The 21711-nt window shown below is 42.7% G+C and overlaps 1 protein-coding gene across 4 annotated transcripts in view; it reads right to left on the bottom strand.

Annotated features, from left to right (window-relative positions):
* The window catches only part of sdk1a (sidekick cell adhesion molecule 1a), a 236247-nt gene that overhangs the window by 24120 nt on the left and 190416 nt on the right, over positions 1 to 21711 (bottom strand). For all 4 annotated transcript variants that reach the window (XM_028985095.1, XM_028985093.1, XM_028985092.1 and 1 more), the window contains 8 exons: positions 20049 to 20170; positions 17742 to 17851; positions 15476 to 15626; positions 14172 to 14409; positions 12544 to 12659; positions 10812 to 11001; positions 6690 to 6788; positions 607 to 801 (listed from right to left, as the gene is read on the bottom strand). In XM_028985095.1, the coding sequence (XP_028840928.1) occupies positions 607 to 801; positions 6690 to 6788; positions 10812 to 11001; positions 12544 to 12659; positions 14172 to 14409; positions 15476 to 15626; positions 17742 to 17851; positions 20049 to 20170 (1221 nt within the window). The remainder of the gene's footprint in view (positions 1 to 606; positions 802 to 6689; positions 6789 to 10811; positions 11002 to 12543; positions 12660 to 14171; positions 14410 to 15475; positions 15627 to 17741; positions 17852 to 20048; positions 20171 to 21711) is intronic.

Genomic DNA, 21711 nt, shown 5'->3' on the forward strand with positions numbered 1-21711 from the left:
GGGTTCACAGCGCTGTTACGTGTGTAATACATTGTGCTGTTGCTTATCGGGATGAAGGAACGTTCTGGAGTCGGTGATAAATGAAAGAGACGATACTACAGAAACTAAAGCACTTAAATGTAAAGGGGAAATGAAGTTTAATTTCACCTGTTTAATTTGCTTTATTCTTTTTTACTCTTACTTTTCATGATATCTCTCCAAAAATGTCTAGATATTTAGGAAAATTACTATCCAAATGAACAAAGAACTGTTACAAAAATGATGCCAAATTAAACGTTTACAGCAGCAATTATTTATATTAAATGCCTATGATGGCAATAAAATGGCAATTAAATGCCTATAATGGCAATAAAAAATGTGCAAAATTCAGAATTCTAACGTTTCTTGCTGTCTGATGATCCCTGCATTTCACCACTGGTGGTGGATGTGGATGCATTTAATTTTTAAGATCTAGGTTTCATACAAAAAACTATTAATGCAGAAGTAAAAAAAATCTGCACAAACATGTTCATACTGATGTGTGCAGGGAATGTAAGAATGGTGTAAATTTTGGTACAGATAAAGTGATGAGTGTTATTAAAATGCAATCTGATTAATCTCCGTCACCTCTAATTTCCGTGGTTATGACCAGTGCCTGTGCCGCGGCGCCCCAGCCCTGAGCAGTCTTGGCGCATATCCGGAAGATGTAGGCCGATTCCGGGGAGAGGGCAGATGCCGTGAACTGCCGAGAGTCCGGTCCCACCTCCACCGTCGTGAACTGGTTGGGGTCCCCGCTGTCCAGACGGTACGCTACCTGGTATCCTGCAGGATGGGGAGATGGAGCCTGACTCACTGCAGTGTACACTGCTTCAGACCACTTCAGCTTGGCGAGAAATGTTTTCACCCAGAAATGTCTTTGCCTCAGAATAATCATAAATGGTTTGAGGACTGTCAGAGAACAAGGGGAGAAGAAAAAAAACTATTTCCTCCCATCAAAGACAATTGTTTGAAGAGAAAGTGGTTTCAGAAACACCCACAACTGTAAAGGGTCTTGGTGATGAATGACTTTCAAAGGTCTTCACAGCAGTGGAAAATTTGTTCCACTATCACCTCCCAACTTCAAATGAACTCCCACTTACCGTCTACAGCCATTCCTCTCGCTCATATCTCAGGGGGAAGAGGGATTATTTAAATTTTTCCCCCCACAACTCCGCTAGTGATGCTGCCTGTGTTTCCATTACCCTCCTAAAACGAAATATGAGATTTAGCCCTGGGGTTTACATTCTCATCAGCCAGCGGCCCTGCTGCACCAATTTGAAAAGAATTAAACCAGCTCACATTTATAATGGGTGCCTTCGACGTTACTCTGACAGCAATCGGAAGTGCTGCTTCTATTTTAGAAGGAATTTTCACCAATTTTCACCAATTTTCACCATCCACTGCAGCGTGCTCCTGTGAGGGATGGATTGCGGGTGCCGCGCCGACGTGGGAGAATCCTGGCCAGCTGAGCCGTTCAGCTGATTGCCCACATTACAAAAAAGGACAAATAAATGAGTGTCCTATCTGAAATCACCAGGGACGTGTGAATAGGATGTATTTTATATAAATATATTGCATCTCTTTTTCAATGATGCAAAAAAATGTCAGCTTTTCCTCACAGAAATTGTAACATTATACACCATAAACACACACACATACAAACACACAATAAACCCACCAGCCTAATATTTAAAAAATCTCATTGTGAGGGCTGTAATTTACAAAGTGATGCTCTAGTCACAGTTTGGATCTCAATCCAGCACCTTTTTTTGCTTCCAAAACATCAGGTTCAAAAGGTGCCTAATTTAACCCACAGTCTTCACTGGTTTTCATGTTCAGGTTACTTTTCGCTGAAACATCTCATTCTTCACTTAGTAATTTTCACCAAAACAAAAAATTAAACATTTGAAGGATCACTACTTTTATTCGCAAGGGAAAGGTCTGCAGTGTCACTGTTCATCAGCTTCTGGAAATCTACTGGAGGCTTGAGCCATCTGATAAAATCTTCCCAAAAGCGATGCTATTAAAAGAGTCCACTCTGTCCAAAAAGACTGCCTATCCGAATGCGTTTTGCCAGGTAAACGGCAAGATACAAAGACAAGATTATAGTTCAAATATATCTACGAATAAAGCAAGCGATGGAAGACCCAAAAAGAATTAGTGAACGTCAGTAGATGCCAACCCTTAATGGACGGTAAAGTACATTAAAATCCAGGGGAAGATCAATGACTTGAGCACCTGAGCATCTTCTGCTCGATGAGATAAATATTTTAAAGAGCTTGTCAATCTCCTGTGGATAAATCTAGGAGAATTGAATTCCTGGTGGGAAAAATGTCTGGGTTCTGGACTTGTTCACCTCTGCCAGTCAGTAATTACACTAATAATCCTTTTGCTTAATTGTCTTTTTTTTGCTGCATTTGTTTTGTCTGGAGGCCATAGGCTATGGAGTAACAAACTGGGCCATTCGGAGTGCAGGAACATGGAGCACTCAGGGACTGATTTTTCATCCTAATGTCTACTCCAGGCCTACAAGGGCTCAAGAAAATAACAACCACCCCCATCAAGCTGCTTTTTATGTCAGAGACTGTTTGCCGGAGATGTCAGAGCTGCTGTGGAAAACAACCCGATTGCCCCCCACCCTCCTTATCCTCGTTCCAAGGAGCTGTGACCCATGCTGCGTTTTCTGGGTCTTTCGCTCTTGGAAAGGGCTTCTACCGCAAAAGCTACTGGGCCATGTGATTGGATGGGTCACCACCTCCAAACTCCTGTAGCTGTTTTTTCTCCACTCATCGTCTGGTGGACAGTCGTGAAGTAGCCAGAGGAGCAGCTCTTGCTCAAAAGGGCTTGCCCTGACTGTATGAACATGACCGAACTGTGGCGCTAGTTACAGACTGACCGACCGACCTTCACACGCTCAAAAAACTAAAGCGATGAATGCAGAACTTAAATGTATTTATTTAAATGAAGCATATACTTGATGGTTTCTTGTACATCATTATGCCCCGAAATGCCATGATGAAACAAACGCTACGATACTGTTTGTGCACAGACCAAGCGCACAGACCAATGTTTCTGACCAAGTGCAACACTATTCCAGCAATAGGCATCCACCATTCAGTGTATTTCCATAGAGGCAGCTAGAATTACGTAAACATAAATTTAGCCCTTTTTAACATTCAAATGTGCTCCAGGCAAAAACAAAGATTATTTGACTATTTGATAAACATGACCCAAGTTAATTAGTCTTTATGTCTCTGTCTCTCACTCCCACCACCACCTTCCTTTCCCCAGGTCCTGGACGCAAGTATTAATGCCTCCTGTGGCTGACTGGCTGTAATTGTGTTGTGTTCTTGGGTCAGAAGCATTTTATTTTTCGAATTTAATGTGCAAGCACTGTGGACAAATGCCACAAGCAGCAAGCTTGATTCTGTAAATCTGAATGAGATAAAAAAAAATTAGGGTCAGTTTCCTGTTCATGAATTAAGTCCCATTTGTTTAACTGAACTGTTAATTATGAATGACGATTCAAAACGTTTAGCATTATTAACTGAGAATTCAATAAGACTGAAGCATATTATACATATTATATTATATATAAAGGGATCTAAATAAAGCATAAATATAAGCCATTAAAAAACACAGCAATCAGCACCACGGACAGCTCTAATTTATTTTTTAAAAACATTTTATTAATGGAGTAACTACTATTTGAATGGCGGTCTGGACCTCCTGAATAGTCCTAGAGGTGTCAAGGATTTAAGTTTTTTAAAGTTTACCCCAATTAAATGATTAATGCATGACCAGTCATTGTCTTATAGCGTTTATAAGACAATTAACACATTAATATTAATGTGGCAACCAGAACACATTTTAGGTTGGCAGCTGTAGTTGGCTGCAGCTCCTTCAAACTGTTGTTGGATAGTTATGGTGAAAAAATATTACAATAATGTATGATTTAATACATGAGATGCATTTTGTATGAAGTATTTTGCAAGTTAGCGTTCATTGTGCCCCACACAACTTTTTTCTGCCCCCACAGTTCAGAAATCAGCAAATTGATATTATATGGCATCAAATACCACACTGAAACCACCTGATGCAAACATTAGAAGGACGTTCACGGTTAAAGCTTGAATTTGCATCTCAGAGCACGCAAGGACCTCCTGTGTGATCTTTCCAGATTGAACCCTCTCTCCCGCTGCAGGATGTGTATCATGCGCTCTTTAGCTCAGGGAGAGTAACTGTGGACTCAAGTCTATGGTAGATTTAGGCAGGATTACTCCATCTATCTGCAGCAAATTCAAAAGCAAACTCCCATCGCTCACCATCGACATCAGCGGTCAGCAACGCCGAGTCTTTGGAGAGGATGAGGGGAGGGGAAGAGGAGATTTTCGCAGGCTTTCAGAAACCAGGATTACATCTGAGGCCAGCTATGAATAAAACAAGCTTACAAGACTGCCGCTTAAATGGCCAATGTTTCAAAGGAATGTTTAGAGCGTAGCGGAACAATGGTTCATGGTTGTTCCAATCACCGTGGATATGCAACCAATACGTATGAAGAAAACACACATTTTTCTCTTGGATATTTCTTCGCCATGAGGCTAAGAGAGGTTTTTGTTAAAAAAAAGAAAGAAAAAAAAAGATTTTTGATCCTCCAATAAAGCTGTGATTCACTAAAAGAGAAAAGTGACAAAACCCATAAATCTCTGCTCCACTTCCCCACCTCCTATTCAGTGTGAGGACCACATTCTGTCTTCCCAGGTTTCCAGGCATTCTCCTCGACTCTGATCCACAGAAGCGGCAAGATGTGGCGAGCCGCTATTCTGGGCTTCATTCAGCACGAGGTGTTAGTCAGACTAATCTCATTACCGCACCGGGATTTTCCCCTGTGCCGCTCTTCGCACCTCGTACACGGAATTAGTCTCAGGTGCGCGGTGACACGGCACCTCTCGCCTCCCGCGCAGCGGGAATAAACAGGAGGCTGCGCTCACCTGATACACTTCTGACGCCAGGGGCGGCCCAGCCACTCACGCCTGCCGAAGAGAACGCATCGCTTTATTTACATCTGAAGGATCACCTCGTGTGACACGGTCACATTTGAGCGTTGCGAGGGTGACGAGTGGCGCGGCAGAAATAGACTTTTGTTGACGAGATGTGTCTTTGACCTCGGGGATAAGAACCGGCTGCCAGGAGAGGCAGGTTTCTGAGCAGCAGGCTTGACAAACTTGAAGTGTTGAATGATCTGAGGTCAGGCGTGGTGCGGTTTACTTTTTTTTTTCTAGATTTCCGGTTCCCAGTATAGTTTGTCCATCCAAGTGATAATGCGCCTGATTTAACCAATTTTAATACACTCTGTGTATTTAATGTTATGTTTATTAGCCAAACAATGTTTACAGGTCAAAAGGTTAAAATGAAAGATGGGCAGCGTTGGCATTTATGCACACACAAGGATCACCAAGCTTCGAGATGCACTTCTCTGGGCGCTATTTTCCAACTGGCACTAAGCGCAGTGACATGCGCTAAGCGTGGGGCTTGATTTGCATGAAGCAGATCAAACAACAAAGAAACCAAACCTTTAATGATGCTTGTGCATATGAAGTATTGACAAGAGCATGTTCAAATGATCCAGAACGGAGAAGATGCGTGCATGTGGGCTGCCAATCATTGAGCTGTTCCCCTTTTTGAACTCTGTTTATAAAGATCATTTTCTGGGTGTCATGAATATTTACAAACCAGAAAAGAGCATAGATGGTCTATCTTCTTGCACATACATAGAAATTCCATGCTGTTCTTTCTTGTTTAATCTATTTATTAACATAGATGGTGAGGAAGCCTTTGCCCTTGCACTAGAAAACAACCCCCACACTTAGCACCCGTTTGAAAATAGTTTAGCATTTGGCATTTAAAATAGTCCAACATTCGGTTCATTTTGCATGTTTGTCTTTGTCTTGTGTGTCTTGTTTAAAATATCCCACAACTAAGAATTTGTAAATTCAGATTTAATGTACAATATGTGTGTACATGTGTGTGTGTGTATATCTTTTATCGGTTTGAAACAGTAGTTCAGTATACTGTGTATTCTGTTGTACTGATTGTACTGACAATAAATCTCTCTTGAATATTAATTTAGGAAACAGGTCATTTCATTTTAGACTCTTGACTGGATGTAAATGTTGCTATATTTATTTTGGAAGCCTGGAATGAAGCTTGGATCAGGAGGAAGGGTGCCCACAGACAATCCTGCTGTATAAGGCCTGCATCTGAGATTCATCCTGCATCTCCGATTTTATTGTATGCTATAAAATAAAGTAAAACAATAAAATGTAATATGCTAATTAGTGTTGACCACACTGAACAGATGAACGGAAGACAGAAAAAGAAATGGCCGTGAGCCATATGGACGCCTCTTTATCTCATATAGTTTAATGGCCACTAATGGCTTTTTATGACTAATGAAGTGGGTGCAAATGCAAATGTGTGTGCTTGCATTTTTTTCCCACTTTTCCTTGTTGCTGCAGTGATGCATCACTGAAAAAATCAACAACACCCCCCCCCCTTCGGCCTACATGAACATCACCTCCACTCCCTTGTTCTGCAGTTGAAGCTGAGCAGGGGGCTGATGTGGTTGTGCATGGCAAGATGAAGGCCCATGCTGTTTGACTCTGACTTACCCTTGATGATGCCGTTGGGTTCAACTGGGGGTTGCCAGATGACCCTGACCTCAGTCAGACGCACTTCTGGGAACACGAGTCTTACAGGTGGACCTGGAACTGAACACAGGAAGAAAGAAAGAACAATTAAACGTGATGAATAAGTTGTTTTAATTGGTACCACTTATTCTATGAACATGAATTACACAAGAATTTTACATGTGAAAATGTAAAAAAGATGACAGCAGAGAGAAGGTTTGATGTGACATTTTGGCCTCAGGAGTACCGAAGGTTAGCCACGCTGGAGTGGAATTTATGAAGCTTTGTTGTGTCAGAGTCCTCGTGTAAGTTCATGAACTCAGCCAGCCAGTGGGAATATAGACTAAACCGTCATACTGGCTGCCTCCGAACTTATCCGGGGTCACCGAGCCTCAGTCAGGGGGCGCGCATCACGGGGGCGTGCTAACACACTCAACCAAGTGAACAGAGACGGCGCCATTTGACACCCGCGCCTGACAAACACACGTCAGCAAGTGACCCTACAGTGATGAATGTTCAGGCATTACGTTGTGCGTCTTGCACATTTACCCCTCTGACAGCTCGGTGTTTTACGAGCTTCGCTGTGTGTCAGAGCTGGAAAGCCTCATCACGGTAGAGGCCTTCTCCTGCCGCTCGTCACAGCTGACGAAGCTGGCCCTGGGGTGGGCCGCAGCGGCGTCTGGAGGAGGTAATTAATGCTCTGTCCTATCCTGAAGGACACTGTCTGTCAGCAGCGATAAAGGGGAGGTGCTGATAAAGAGGGTGTTGATTAAACGGAAGGACATACGCCCCCTGCTGGGCTCTAGAGCAGATGCTCCTGCCACAGGGTCTCCCAACAAGGTGCTTTCAAAAGCAGGAGAAAGACCCCGGAACTGAAAGAGACATGCCTAAGATCCTATAACATGCAAAAGCAACCAATAGCAACCAGAGAGTGTATTTGAATGATACAATTTTATTGCCTAGCTTACCAATAACTTAACGATAGCACCCTTGGGAGAACATGTTATTGCTTGAATATTGCTTTGCAACATATTTTTGTATTCTATGTCTTAGGTGCTCCTGGTGGGCACTCCTACCCCATGAACGATTGACCCTGTACGATAACCTGTCCCCTGTTATGTCTCTGCTGGTTATCTGATTGTGTCTGTATTCTTTCGCTTCTCTGTATACGCCTGCCTCGTGTGTCTCGTATTTGCTATGTCTTTTGTCTACCGCTGTGCTGAACAGCTGAGTCTCTCAGTTTATTGTTGTCTGTCGTAGTCTTGAGTGCATGTTCACTTTCACAGAAAATACGCAGAAACAAATGACAACAAAAATGAGAAACACTGGGGATTCAGATTGGGGGAAAAAAGGAACGCGCCACTTATGTAAACAGTTTAGCGTGAAGGCATTTGCGAGGCATTTAGGAGTTTCACGCGTGTTAGTTAATCTAATCAAAAGGAGACGGCCCGTAATCTGCGGAGTGCTCTGCTGAATCAGCCTGATCAAACTCAATTACTTGACCATTAGCTTAGCGGGACGGGCCCGGGCCAATTACTCAAACCCGGCGTGAGGGAACCGGCTCCGAGCCCAACTCCGCGGGCGAGTGCGAGGGTGCGTGGCCCTCGGCCCGTAATGAGCTCCCTTCTTTTGAAGACTTTAAAAGGCAAACTCGGGGATAATTGCCGCCAAGGTCGAGTGACCGCAGACGTGGGGAGGCATACTGCACTGTTTCACCGTTTTCAGTCATAACACAAGTGTGCGGGAAAGGGGGAAAAGGCAGGAAAAAAAAAAAAAAGGAGAAAGAAAGAAAGAAAGAAAGAAAATGTCCCAACTCTTTTCAGGCTGTCCAGCGGGAGCCAGCACTCAACGGCCACATTCAGAAAGGAATCTGTTATCTCCACTGCTGAGTGTTCTAATGTTCCACATGACCAGTGGCATGCTGGTTCCATTAATCTGCCCCTATGGCCTGAGCGCGGAGAGAACACGACGCTAATCTCCCACTACAAATGCCTGAGCTCGCTGCATTGTTTTTTCCCCGCCCCCTTCCTGCATTTAAAACAGCAGCGGGCCGAGGGCAAGGTCAAGTCGCGGGAAAGCGGAGAGGTGATGATTCATTGCTGTTTGCTGCCCGGATGCATTTGTTGCTCCGGTGCCGCTGAACTCCATCACAGCGAACTCAAGTCAAAAAGAGGCATTTATTCAAAGACTTTAAAAGGCCTGGTGATACCGCCACTCGTAAAAATGTCCACATCGCAGTTCACACGCATGGGTACCTGAGTGCAAACATTCCAATCGCGGAATAAATCAATGACAGTGATATGAGAGGTTGGTGAGGTGGCAACTGTATTTACTGCCGAGGTACACTGACCAACTCATATCTGAGGAATGTACATGTTAATGGCTTTGTGTGAGTGTGTGTGCCCACCCCCAGAAGTCCAACCATACTGTACAATAACAACAACAAATTTGACGCGAGTGGAAAGACACACAGATTAAAATTCCTATCATATCTGCATACACGTGTAGGGCATTGTATAAATGAGGTTCTATGTGTTACTGGGAATGTACATACAATGTTAATTACTGTGTGTTGTGTGTGTCTCCCCACAAGGTCAACCACACAACAATAACTGAGGCAACATAATTTGCAGACACATTTTGAACAAGGGTTAGGACAAAACATTGGAGGTAGTCATGAACAAAGTTTATATGAGTAAACATATTCAAATTTTATATTTCAAAGTGATACACAGTACTTCGTTCACATTAGGTGCAACGTGTCACTTGGAAAGTTAATGACAGATATGACCTCAAAACTGCGCGTAAGTGAGTGTGGATCCATATCTTCTTTTGATCAGATGAGTAAGGATTATTATATAGCCTCACACATGTTAAATTGCCTGTGATCTGTTGGTAAAAGCTGGTCTGGGTCAGTATCCATTACTCGCAGTCAAGACAAAAGGCCCCTTCTCGTCTGCTACAACATGGCTCTCACGTCTCTCCACGCTGCTTTGTGCTTGATGTTCCAGAGCTGTCCATGCTAATGATGCATCATTGATTTATTTTCGACCAGAGCTGCCTCTGAAGCACTGGAACCAAAACCTTCCTGTAAGGCCACCTTAATATTTAATAAAAAACATGATTCCTGGGCAGACAGGGACAGTGAAATTAGATGTGCATCTGACAAGAGCAGAGCGAGCTGAGGCCCATGGGACGAGATTTTAGCTCACAGGCACGGGGATGAGAACACAGCATATGTGCTGTTGTACATGTGTGAGTATAGTACATGCAGAGAACTGACGTGCACACTGACGGAGGCTGAAATATAGCTGGAATATGCTGGTGTTGTTCATATTGTGATACTAAATCTAAAAAAAATCTGCAATTATAACTAAATCATTAAAAGATGTGAGACCTTTGTTGACCTAAGTGGTCATAATTCACCACAAATATTTCTAAAATGTACTATTGATTATATTCCAGGGTTTCTGCAGGTTTCGATAAGGTACATTTAAGACTTCTGAAGACCTTCATGACTGCAATTTTTTGGCCTATTTCATACTCATGCTTACAAATTGTATGAAGAACACCAAGAAAAATTGGACTTCCAGATTTACCGGCAAAATAAATGAATTTATTCATTTATTCAAGGTAAAAATTCAATGTGACAACCAAATGTGACTAACTGTATGCAAAAATAATGCGGGTAATTTTTTTTTTCTGACTTCCCATGTGACTCTAATGGCTTCATACCCAAAGTTCCTAATTTGAGCATTTCCTTCCACTAGGTGCAGTGGGCTTCATTCTTTTCAACAGACTTCAAGCAACGCTAAATGAGCTGTTGCTGAGCCAGATCTTGGTAAACTAGCACACATACACTCACTGCCTGGGTGAGCTCTGATAAATTCTGACTGAGTCACATTAATGCTTATTGGTTCCATGTGGGATTCATTTTATAGTTGTTGTTTTTTACAGCAGGATCAATACAAATTGTTCCCTAAAATTACATCTGTAAGTTAATGCAACTTCTTAAAAGGTAATGTAAGAGCTGTCAAAATCATACACAGTTTTCAGTCATTTTAAGGTGTAGAATTCACATGAATTCACATTCACGTTGCCTACCATCGTCTTTGGTCCTCTCCAGCCCGGGTGGGCTGCTGGGCTCCCCGTCACCGATGCGCGTGAAGGCCAGCACCTGGATCTCATACTGGACGTATTTACGTAGGTTCCTCAGCAACACCGACTGGGTAAGGTTCCCCTTCACCACCTGCACCTCAGCTTCAGAGTCGGAGTCCTTTTCTCTGTAGTGTACCTGACACGTAGACACACAGAAACATGTCACAAATATGTCTGCTTGTAGCAGCAATGTAGGCTAAAATGGGACAATGAACATACTTTATGAGAACCAAGGTTAATAAATAAACAGTACACATATACAGTATTGAATATGCGAAAATTTTCCATAACCATCCCTTTAACTGACAAGAACTGTAGCTTATTCCTTTCACTCTTTCATCATTTTGTTTATCTGTGCTGCACTTAAAGAACAATTTACTGATCAACATTTACAGCATTTATCAGACGCCCTTATCCAGAGCGACTTACAATTAGTAGTTACAGGGACAGTTTCCCTGGAGCAACTTAGGGTTAAGTGTCTTGCTCAGGGACACAGTGGTAGTAAGTGGGATTTGAACCCGGGTCTTCTGGTTCATAGGCGAGTGTTTTACCCACTAGGCTACTACCACCCGTATCAAGTTACTGTTGGGAAAATCTTCAAGAATTAAGGCGTAAATTAAGCATCTGTGCAGTACTCAATATTTCCTAGTGTATCTAAAATAAAGCTATTGTGAAAAAGGTCATTAGCTTTTCTAAGTAAAAAAAGGTAAATCTTCCTCTTTTCTCAAGAATTCCAACTATCTTCAGCACCATAAAGTGGAACAAAATGTTTCTAATTCTTTTCTCATCTCACTCTTTCTTGGATATATTTTAAATATGTGTCTACTATATCATTAGCCTTGCTGTGAGTGAATTTTTAACGTGGCACCAAATTCGCACAAGGTCAGGGCACAGCACTCAAGCCTCTTTTTATATATCCTGACTATCTCTTTAATTGCTGTTGACACAAGGCCAGAGCAGCTTGGGCAGAATGTGCAGCTTCACCAACATTCATCTCTCAGAAAATATTTGCCCTTCCACAAGGGTTAGTCTTTCAGTCAATCCATGTTCAGGCCTGTTCTCCTCACACACACACACACACACACAAAACATGACAATGGCATGGAATTCAGATCTGAAAACGTGTGGTTTTAAATATTAGGAAATATTTTGAAAATCTAAATTCTGGCATTACTATTTATGCTGTCACTCTGGCAATTAATACGTTTTCTAAAATTTTCATCCCTCATTACAGGGAATGAGAGCAAAACCAATAAAAGTTCTAAAACCCATGCACTGTGCTTTGTAACTATTAAAGCCAGGACTGTATTTATGTTTGTACTTTGAGTATTGAGTAGTTCTACAAACATCCACAAATGACCATGGGCTTCAGGGACGTCATGACAAAGGGAATTTCTGTTGAAATGAATTATAGGAAATGTTAGCGTGAAAAACAGAATCTGGCTCCTCTTGTGGGGAAGACATTAGCATGTCGTCTTACAGGACATTTCATCATGTGAAGTGTTTGTCTGAGGACTTTGGAGGACCCAGAACAAGCAGGAGCGCCAGGCTTTTACCCCATTAGGAAACATTTATTCATGTCATCTATGCTCCACTTTCCCAATTGATTTTTCCTCCCAGGCTATGGCAGTATTGACCACCAAGCGAAGGGGTCTAATTCTCCACTCTGTAGAAGTACCTTGTATCCAAGGATGTTCCCATTTTGCTCAGCCTCTGGAACCGGGCCCCAGGTTACCAGGATACGGGTAGAGCTCATGGCCTCTGCGGTGACATTCTCTGGTGCTCCGGATGGCACTGTGCAAACACAAGGTTATCAGGTGTCAACATCATGTCGTGTGCTGCTGATGGCTCCAGATGTTCCACAAATCCACTGCGCAACCACTGCAGAGATTACCCTCGTCTCCAGTGTCAGACAGATAACCGGGAAGGATGGTATGATGATTACTTTATGTATGTATGTGTGAAGAATGATTTTGTGCAGGTATTATTATCACATTTTTCATCATTTCTTTTTCACAGGGACTGTAAGGAAACAATACCTAAATATCCATGCTCGTGTCATGCTTCCAGAATTTCAGGTACAGCCTGCTCTTCTTACACTACCCCTCTCTCATTATCCAATACTGCGTCACTGACTGGGGACGATACGGGACGTTGGGTGCAGAGTTGACACACAATTCATTCACTCACTCAGAGGCACCAATTCTCCTCTATTGCTCCTCCTTTGGCCAGTGGGAGGAAACCATGAACCATGGATATGGAATACCATTACACACCTAATGTCATAACATATTTGTATCAATTATGTGTCAGGATTAAGCATTTTCATTTGTCCATACAGTGTCATCATCTAATGGAAAAATAACATTTTAAAATATTGTGATATACACATGAGACCAGAGCGGTGTGTGTGATTTGGAAACTGTTATCTGCACAGCGCATCAAAAGAATCACAGTTACATGTTTTGCTCAGGCACCTCTTTCCTAATTATCAGTTCCTGATAATTGAGATATTTATTCGGAAATATGAATCCAATATGGGCCCCGCACTAGTCGATTTCGGGCGCTCAGAAGTGGCAGAGGCGCTTCAGAACTTGGCGACGAACTTATGAGGCAGACAGCGCCAGCGGAGCGGGGCTCATCAGGCAGCCCGGCACATTTCCCCACCTGGCGCTGGCACCATTACGCGCCGACACCCCATTAGAAACCTCCACCATCACACGGCCCTCATTTACTGATTACACGTGGTGGAGCAGGGCTCTCCAAATGGGTTCATTAAAAGTCCCCCCCACCCCGCACTGCACACGGCACACAGGCTACCTGCATTTTTATGATCGTGAAGGCCAACTGCGGGCCAGAAGAGAAGGGTGGGCTGGATGGGGGTGGGGTGGGAGAAGGAAGCAAGATAAGTGAAGACACCGTGAGCCGCGAGGAAAGGCAATCATCGCCCAGCTTATCTCTGCGAGAGGCCTGCGTGTGGAAGGCCTCTCCAATCAAATGGGATTGCCGATGGAGCGCTGTGCCGCGTGCAACACGTGGCGCTCATCACATATGGGGCTGGAGAGCGAACCTAATTTGAGAACCACTTGTTTAGATCTCAGTACGTCATCTACACCAGGAACGGGACCATGCACACAATTGGGAATATGGATATATGGATATCTGCATGAAGGAGATTTGCAGCTGCACCGTCCTCTGTCTGATGGCCTTGCTGCTGTCCATGTCCCACTTTGTGTTGCATTATAGGGAGACCTCATCCTGGGAGACCTCATCCAGTGCAGTGAAATGCTCATTCTGGAGGCTCACCGGATTCTCGGGTGCGGCCCTTTACACTCTCGCTCCATGGTCCAGGCCCGATGGAGTTGAAGGCCTGGATCTGAAGCAGGTACTCGGTCCACTCCTCCAAGCCCTCCAAGGTGAGCTCCCTCTCCAGCCTGTCGTTCACCACCTGTGTCCGAACTTCACCCTCGGGGTCGGCCCTCCACAGCCGCACTCGGTAGCCTACCGTCTCCGGGTTCCCGTTGTACTCCGACTCCGGTAGGGGCTGTAAAGCACATTTACTGCCTCATTTGAATCCACAATTCATACATTTTGTTGAGATCAGATTCAAACTTTCATTAAACAGTGATGTTTTCATTGAAGAACTAAGACCTAATATGTATTGTGACGTTTTAAACAAAATATCTATAACATGAATGTTTACCAGTTATTTTTACTGATTTTTACTGAATTCCTATCTTGTCAAGACACACACACACAAACATTAGATCTTGGGTGGCCAGACGTGCTTATTAACTCCAGAATTGTATAAAAAAAAAAGATTACCCAGCAATTAAATTAAAATTCTGCATAAACACAGAACTCACAGTTGAGCATGGCTCATCATCGTCAAACCCCAGCACCCCCCACCTCCCGAAACACTGCAAATTAATTTAACATGTTGGTCGGGGTCCAAGAAACATGAGTGAGATGTCTCACACTGGCACGGTATCAGTGATCTTTCTCTTTTAATCTCTACAGTAAAGAGCCTCAAATTGAGGAATTCAATTTCGGTGCCAGCAGTTTCAACCATCAACGTTCTTTATTTGGCGGAAATCAGTAAAAGCCTCATGCTCCCCCCTCTCCACCATTTTCTTTCTTTCTTTTTTTTTTTTTTAATTCAGGCGACCAAGAATGTTAAAATTCAGCTTAATGACACTTGAGATGAGAACGAGGGTAAACCACATCGTAGTTCCCTTCAACCACGTCTCAGAGTATTGGTTCATCTGTTGAAGTGAAGAAGGGGGATTGTACTATGAAAAAGACACGATGAATAATTTAACCGGTTTCGTCTGAGCAAGGACAAAAAAACGTTGTTCTCATTTGTGCCCCGTCGTCAAACCCCCCTCCCACTGGACCCCACCGTGCTCATCTTCAGGCGCTGCGCTGTAACTGTCAGATTATGGGAAAACCCTCTGTGCTTAAATGAACATAACCGGGAAGGTCAGGACTGTGCTGCTACGCCCTGATGGAAACACCGCCGCTGCCGGTCACACACACCACACGAGGTTAAAAACAACGACTGCCGCGTCTCCTCCACACGAGTGTGTTGTACACGTCCGGAGACCCACCATCCAGCGCAGCCACAGGCTGGTCTCGCTGGCCGTGCGCACAGTTACGCTGCCGGGGGCTTCGTCCGGGGGCGCCTGCAGCGTCTGTATCACTCGCGACGGAGGGCTGACTGGGCTAGAGCCCACGATGTTCACCTGACGCATCCGGAACCTGAAATAACACACACACGTGCACATGTTAATATGCCTCTTAATATGCCAAAAAAACCTTAAACCTTAAAAAACCTGTAAAAAGAAAGGGGGTGACCAGAAGTCCTCTTTTTTCATGGTCCCTCTGAGAACTGTCTGGATTTTGAACTACCGAAACATGGGCACCACACACAACTATTCACTTCCATTCGCACTAGTGGATGTGTTCATCCCTGTATTAGTGACTGTACATGTAAGAACACATATGATTGTGTAAAACATAAGTTTCGGCGGTGGGGTGGCAGTAAATAAATCCCAGAAATGAAGGTAATCATGACGAAACACAACAGGACGTGAGTCTGTGTGAGCGGTGGCCGCTTATGGTCAGATGCTGTGGAGGACAATCAGACCTGTCACGCTTGTTTCTTCACGTTCTCAATCAGTGGACATTATACTTCAGTAAATATTGAAGTGAGAAAACGTTTGCAGACGTACGTAGTGCAGTGGGTGTGATTGTGAATGTCAGATTAAAACTCTGATAAACTGTCCTTGTGTTTGGTTCTGAGATGGCTGACATACCCTGTGTGGGATGTACTGATGTGGTGTTGCTTTAAATCATCCTCAATGAGGAAGTAACATGAATGAGAGCTGTCAATCATCACGATGGGCTCCTCCCATTTTACATAAACTCCATATTAAGATTGTGTTCCGGCAGTCTTCAAGAAACGCACAAATACCAAACCTTCATTCTTCTGTTTATCTATTTGTTTATGTTAGAGACCTTCTTGAACCTAACCTAGTGAACAAGCAATTTTAAAATAGGGTTTTAACAGCAAGAATTATGTTGCAACTGTTGCAAAATGAACAACAACATTTTAATTAGCACTGATGCTCACAGAGCTGTAACTGAGAAAAGTGAACTATAAGCTGTGTGTTTTTGTGGAAACGATTAGTTTGTTCATATATATATATATATATTAGAGGTGGGCATAGATTAATTTTCTTAATCTAGATTAATCAAGAGTAAGCAAAATTAATCTAGATTAAAATGGCTCATTTGAATTCTGCCGAAGGCATTCAGAATATGTGTGCTACCCAAATAATGACTAAAAGTAGAACGGGTTTCTCAAGCCAGGTGGCGCATTAGACCAGGGGCTCATCTCCTGTTTCCAAAATGCATCACAAACTGCTTGAGAAAGCTGTTCTACTATGATAATTGGTGATGAAAATAAATTATGTTCAATAAGATGTACTTGTGTTTACCAACTGTTTATTCAGTTAAATAGCTGCATCCATGTTACCACGTCACGTTTGATGTGGTAATTTCACAGATCGAAGACTCGTTCTCGCCCCCTACAGTGCAATTCGGCTAGGTATACATCCGCGCTAAAATATCAAGGTGAAAGTCATCATAGTGTAGCGGTTCTTCTTCTGCGTTCTTCTTCTTCTGTAACTTTTTGATTTCGTTTCTTGAACCACAAATGATGAGCTGTCACCCAAGTGTATTCTGTTAAAAAAGCAAGGTCGCGTCAGAACATCGCGTCTTTCTGCACCTCTCTACTCAGGCCATGTGTCCAAGAGAACTGAACATTGACATAAAGCATTCACAATTTACAATACTGCATTCCTGTACAAAAAGCAAGGTCGCGTCAGAACATCGCGTCACACATCGCGTCTTTCTGCACCTCTCTCTACAATGTACAGTATTAAAAGAACATAAAAAATATTCACAAAATAACACACATGCAAAATATTCCTAATATGTACATAAATTAACTTTTTGCACACAAACCCCACGCAGCTCTCACAGCTCATGCCATGTGACCAAGAGACCTGAACCGGGTCTCAAAAACAAAATAAAAGTCTTTATAAATCTAGTGTAACCATTTAACTCCGGCACAATAGCTTGCGTAGTATAGACCCAGCTCCCAACCCAACTTTGTGAATAGATTAACGGCGATATTTTTTTAATCGCCGATAAGAGTCTCACGTTAACGCAGCACGATAACGGTCCACCACTAATATATATATATATATATGTGTGTGTGTGTGTGTGTGTGTGTGTGTCTATTTTCTTTGTCTGGTTGAAATGTTGATGTTAATTGAACATTTTAAAAGGTGCAGCGGCTGCTCTTACCTGTAGTGTGTGAAGGGTATGAGGTTGGGGATCTCCAACATCTGAGCTTCTGGGTCATTTTCCTTCTCGTACATGATCTTCCACTCCTCCTCCTCACCAATACTGCCCACCTTTAAATAAAGGAAGACCTCAAAACCTATGTTTGTATTCCATCAAGCACGGCAGCAATTTTCTCACCTACTGAAAATGTTGTAAGACACGCCTTCAAGACACATTCTGTGTTTTATTAATAAGCAAATTTTTTTCATTAATTTCTTTTAAATTCAGGTGCATTGTTACTTTCCCTTTTGGCTGAATGTAAGGCAACCCAACTTATCTTTTTACAGGAAGTACAAGTACAAAAAAGTGAAGATATCACAAAAAACACATTTTGAGAAAAAAGCCATTTGTTCATGCCAACGAGATATTAGACAATATTAAAGCTGACATCTGTAGTTTTGTTTTATTCTATTGCTGCTTCTTATACGCGGTTGTATATCTTGTCAGAAAAATACAATAAATCGTTCTCATCTGTCTCCAAATAGAGACAAAATTCACAGAATGCAGTCCAGTGAAGCCCAAACAAGCCTCCCTGTGCATCGGGTGGCACCTTCAAGTGGAAAGCAGGCATGAAGGCTCAGTGTTTTACGGATCTTCGGGAGGGAGGCGGAGCATGCCGAAAAAACCTTTCAGGAGAGACGGCACAGGGCCTGATCAAGATTCCGAGACAATATGTGGGCAGAGGCTAAATGAATCAAAGCTCACCGTGAGCAGGGAGATTTACAAAGACCAATGGACTGTACTGTATGCGGTAAGCATATATGCCAAGGTGATGGATTGGAGAACCGTGCCACCTTATGCTGGTGACGGCTGCTGTATTTTATGGTTCCTGCGTATGCAGAGCCTTTCCATCCACCACCCCCTCCCCCTCCATCCTTTCATCACTTTTTCATCACTCTTTCACCCCCCCTCCTTGATTCCTTCTCTGTCTCTCGCTCTCTCCTCCTTCTTGTGACACATTCTTGTGCCTTCAGACAGGCTGCCACAATCAATTTTGAGATTCCGGCGTCGTCCTCGATGAGCAGCTGAATTCCCCAGGAACTTTGGGCAAATAACTGACTACAGTAGAACGGATCACACAAGCGTTATTATATTATCGGAGGCATTGTCGATTCAATTAGAAATGGGATCCGTAACTGGCAGTGACAACGTTATTTCTAGGCAAAAGCACCTTACGACGATCTTGTAATGCGATTAATGGGCAGAGTGGCGGTGTGTCTTTTAACAGGCTCTGGATTAAATAGGGTGAGTACACGAGATGCTGTGAATAAAACCTCTCAGTTAATGAAGGTTATTTTACAGGCATTAAGAGACCTCCCCATTACATATGACTATTAAAGGTGCAACGATTAGTGAGCTTAGTCAGCTACAATCGACTAATTAACAATCGATTAGTCGGTGAGACCATCCACTGTTTTCCAGAAAGATCTCACACGCCATTTTTCCCCAGTGCCACTTTTGGCCATGCTGAATCACGCTTTTGCCAATTTGCATTTCCATTAAAACTAGAATGTTACCGAATTGCTCCTCGCCACTCTTATCACGCTCACTCTCCTGACCAGAACCAAGCAGAGCCAGCACTACAGTGCTGGCAAAAATGAATGACACCTACAACCCAAAAATGATAAAAAATGATATTATCATTGCAGCTATTTACTGTTCTGAAAATTGCAGTATGCTCATTTTTTAATTTTATTGTTCATTTCAATTTTAATAAAAAAAAATGAGAGATGCTGCGTTTTACTATTGTAACTTTTTGCACATCAGTTTTGAAAGAATGATGGATATTGTAATTACTTATTATATGTACCGTATCATGAAAGTTAATTAAACAATTATATTTGTAAAATATGTTTTCCTGTTTCTTTTCATTCTTAGTTAATGTATAATAAATATATGTTGAATAATTGTGCCATTATTTAAATATACTGTAATAATCATTTGCTGTAGCCCTAATGCTTAATAAATCATTCTGCTCACTTGATTACAAAAGCCTATTTACAACAAAGGTCACAGGTCTTTGGAAACCCACTGGGCATTTTAAGTTTTATATTATGAATTTTTCACATTTGTTCAATTGTTCATCTATTCCTTTGTTAACTCTTGGCATGGATGGCCAGGTCTAGTCAGAAACTGTTGAGACGAAACTGGAAATGACTTCAGAAGAGCTTGCAGTAGTTCTTATTATTTCAGACGGTCCTTTTCAGATGAAAACCTTCCAACTTGCCCATGCCACCAAGGACTGCGATCAGTGCACACACCACTCACCTGTCCCTCAACTATCCACTTAGAGATGGAGGTTTTCCCATCATCCCCGGCTCGGAATTTCAGGGTGGCGGAGCGCGGACTTATCTTAGAGATAACCAAGTTTGAAGGGGGCCCAGGAAGCTCTGTATTTAAGGGAGGAAAAAAAAGACACAGACAGACTTTGAAGCGATACAACGTGAGGAATCTATCACTTGTGGACACCGCCACTTAATCATGACTGTGAACATTACCCAGGAAGCTGGGTAAGTCCACACAGGGCCTCAAGACAAGAGTCCGAGCCAAACAGAGGCAGTGCTCCAAACTTTCCATTGCTCTGGGATTCTTACTTTAGAAACGCTGATTTAATTACACTGGAATTAAATCAAATAAAACACAATGGGCCTGAATCTGCCAGAAATCCCCTTGGAGACTTCAAACTGTCTCTTCCTCTCATGTCCCACAATGCACAATTTATCAGCAGCCACTATAGCTTTAGCTTGGCACTTGTCCAGTTAAGCATTTGTCTCTCTCTCACACGCAGAGAAATTCTGCCTTTGAGCTAGTTTAAATGAATATTTCTCCTCCGGATCGGCATTTGATTTATGGCCGAGCATGGAAAACAACTCGCCAGCTTCCAGACAGAAAAGGGCAGCTTAAAAGATCATCATTCACATTCAATTTGATCTGGGAGTGAACTGGACGGAGGCTATCTACAGCGGAGACCAATGTGCAGACATCACGTCTCCTCCTCATCCCAGTACAACCACCTACGGCTGGACAATCAATTAAACATTTATCGAAATGACCATTTTCAGTCATTATTGGCTTTTTCACACTTTTACCATTAATTTTTTTTGCCCTGATCCGGGTCTAAAAGCAATTTCCCCAAACATCTGCAAAATAAGTATAAGTTGGAAAAATTTAGGTTTAATTCAGAGGGGTCAACCACAGTGAATATTAACACTAGAACTCCCAGAGAGGGGCCATTGGGCCCGGTTGATTTGACCTAATATCCTTAATCACGTGTGAATGGTTGCCTTTGTTCTGCAAATGTGGCAATTTGCGGGCCATCAGTTCATAGACAGACATGTCCCAATCTGCTTCCCTCTTGCGGCCATGCTCAACTGTACATTTATAGTGTGAAGGATGTCTCAACTAATCAAAATCAAGAAGCTCTGCAAGCGATTTTTGACAGTTTTTCTGACTTCTTTTGTTGGCTCTCCATCACATGTATATGTTTCTAGTTGGCTGTGAGGGAGCGGCCTCCCTACTTCTTCTTCAACCCAGACTGTGCCATCTTTTGCCGTCTCATACTTGGACTCTTTCTGTGTGGGCTGTGTCTCCAGCCGACATTTCTTCGGAGGAGGAGTTCAACTCTCTAACACGGAACACATCTCATCACCTGAAGACATGTCAGAGTCCGAACTCTCCAGGTCTACATTCTGATTGTCTGAGATAGATTCAAAAGTGCTCAATGACGAATGCATATACCTGGAATTATATATTAATGCACTTACTTTCACCTTGCCTTCCTTGGTTTGTTGCTAGGCAACCATGGTGTGTTAACATAGTTAACATTATTGAGAATTGTAAATAGGTATTGATCACTGCTGGATTTAATTATGCTGCTGTCAGAAACATTTTATCATGTCCCTGACAGTCATTTGTTACGTGTGATAAAGTC

The sequence above is a fragment of the Denticeps clupeoides genome, chromosome 7 (genome assembly GCF_900700375.1).
Source record: "Denticeps clupeoides chromosome 7, fDenClu1.1, whole genome shotgun sequence".
Taxonomy (NCBI): domain Eukaryota; kingdom Metazoa; phylum Chordata; class Actinopteri; order Clupeiformes; family Denticipitidae; genus Denticeps; species Denticeps clupeoides.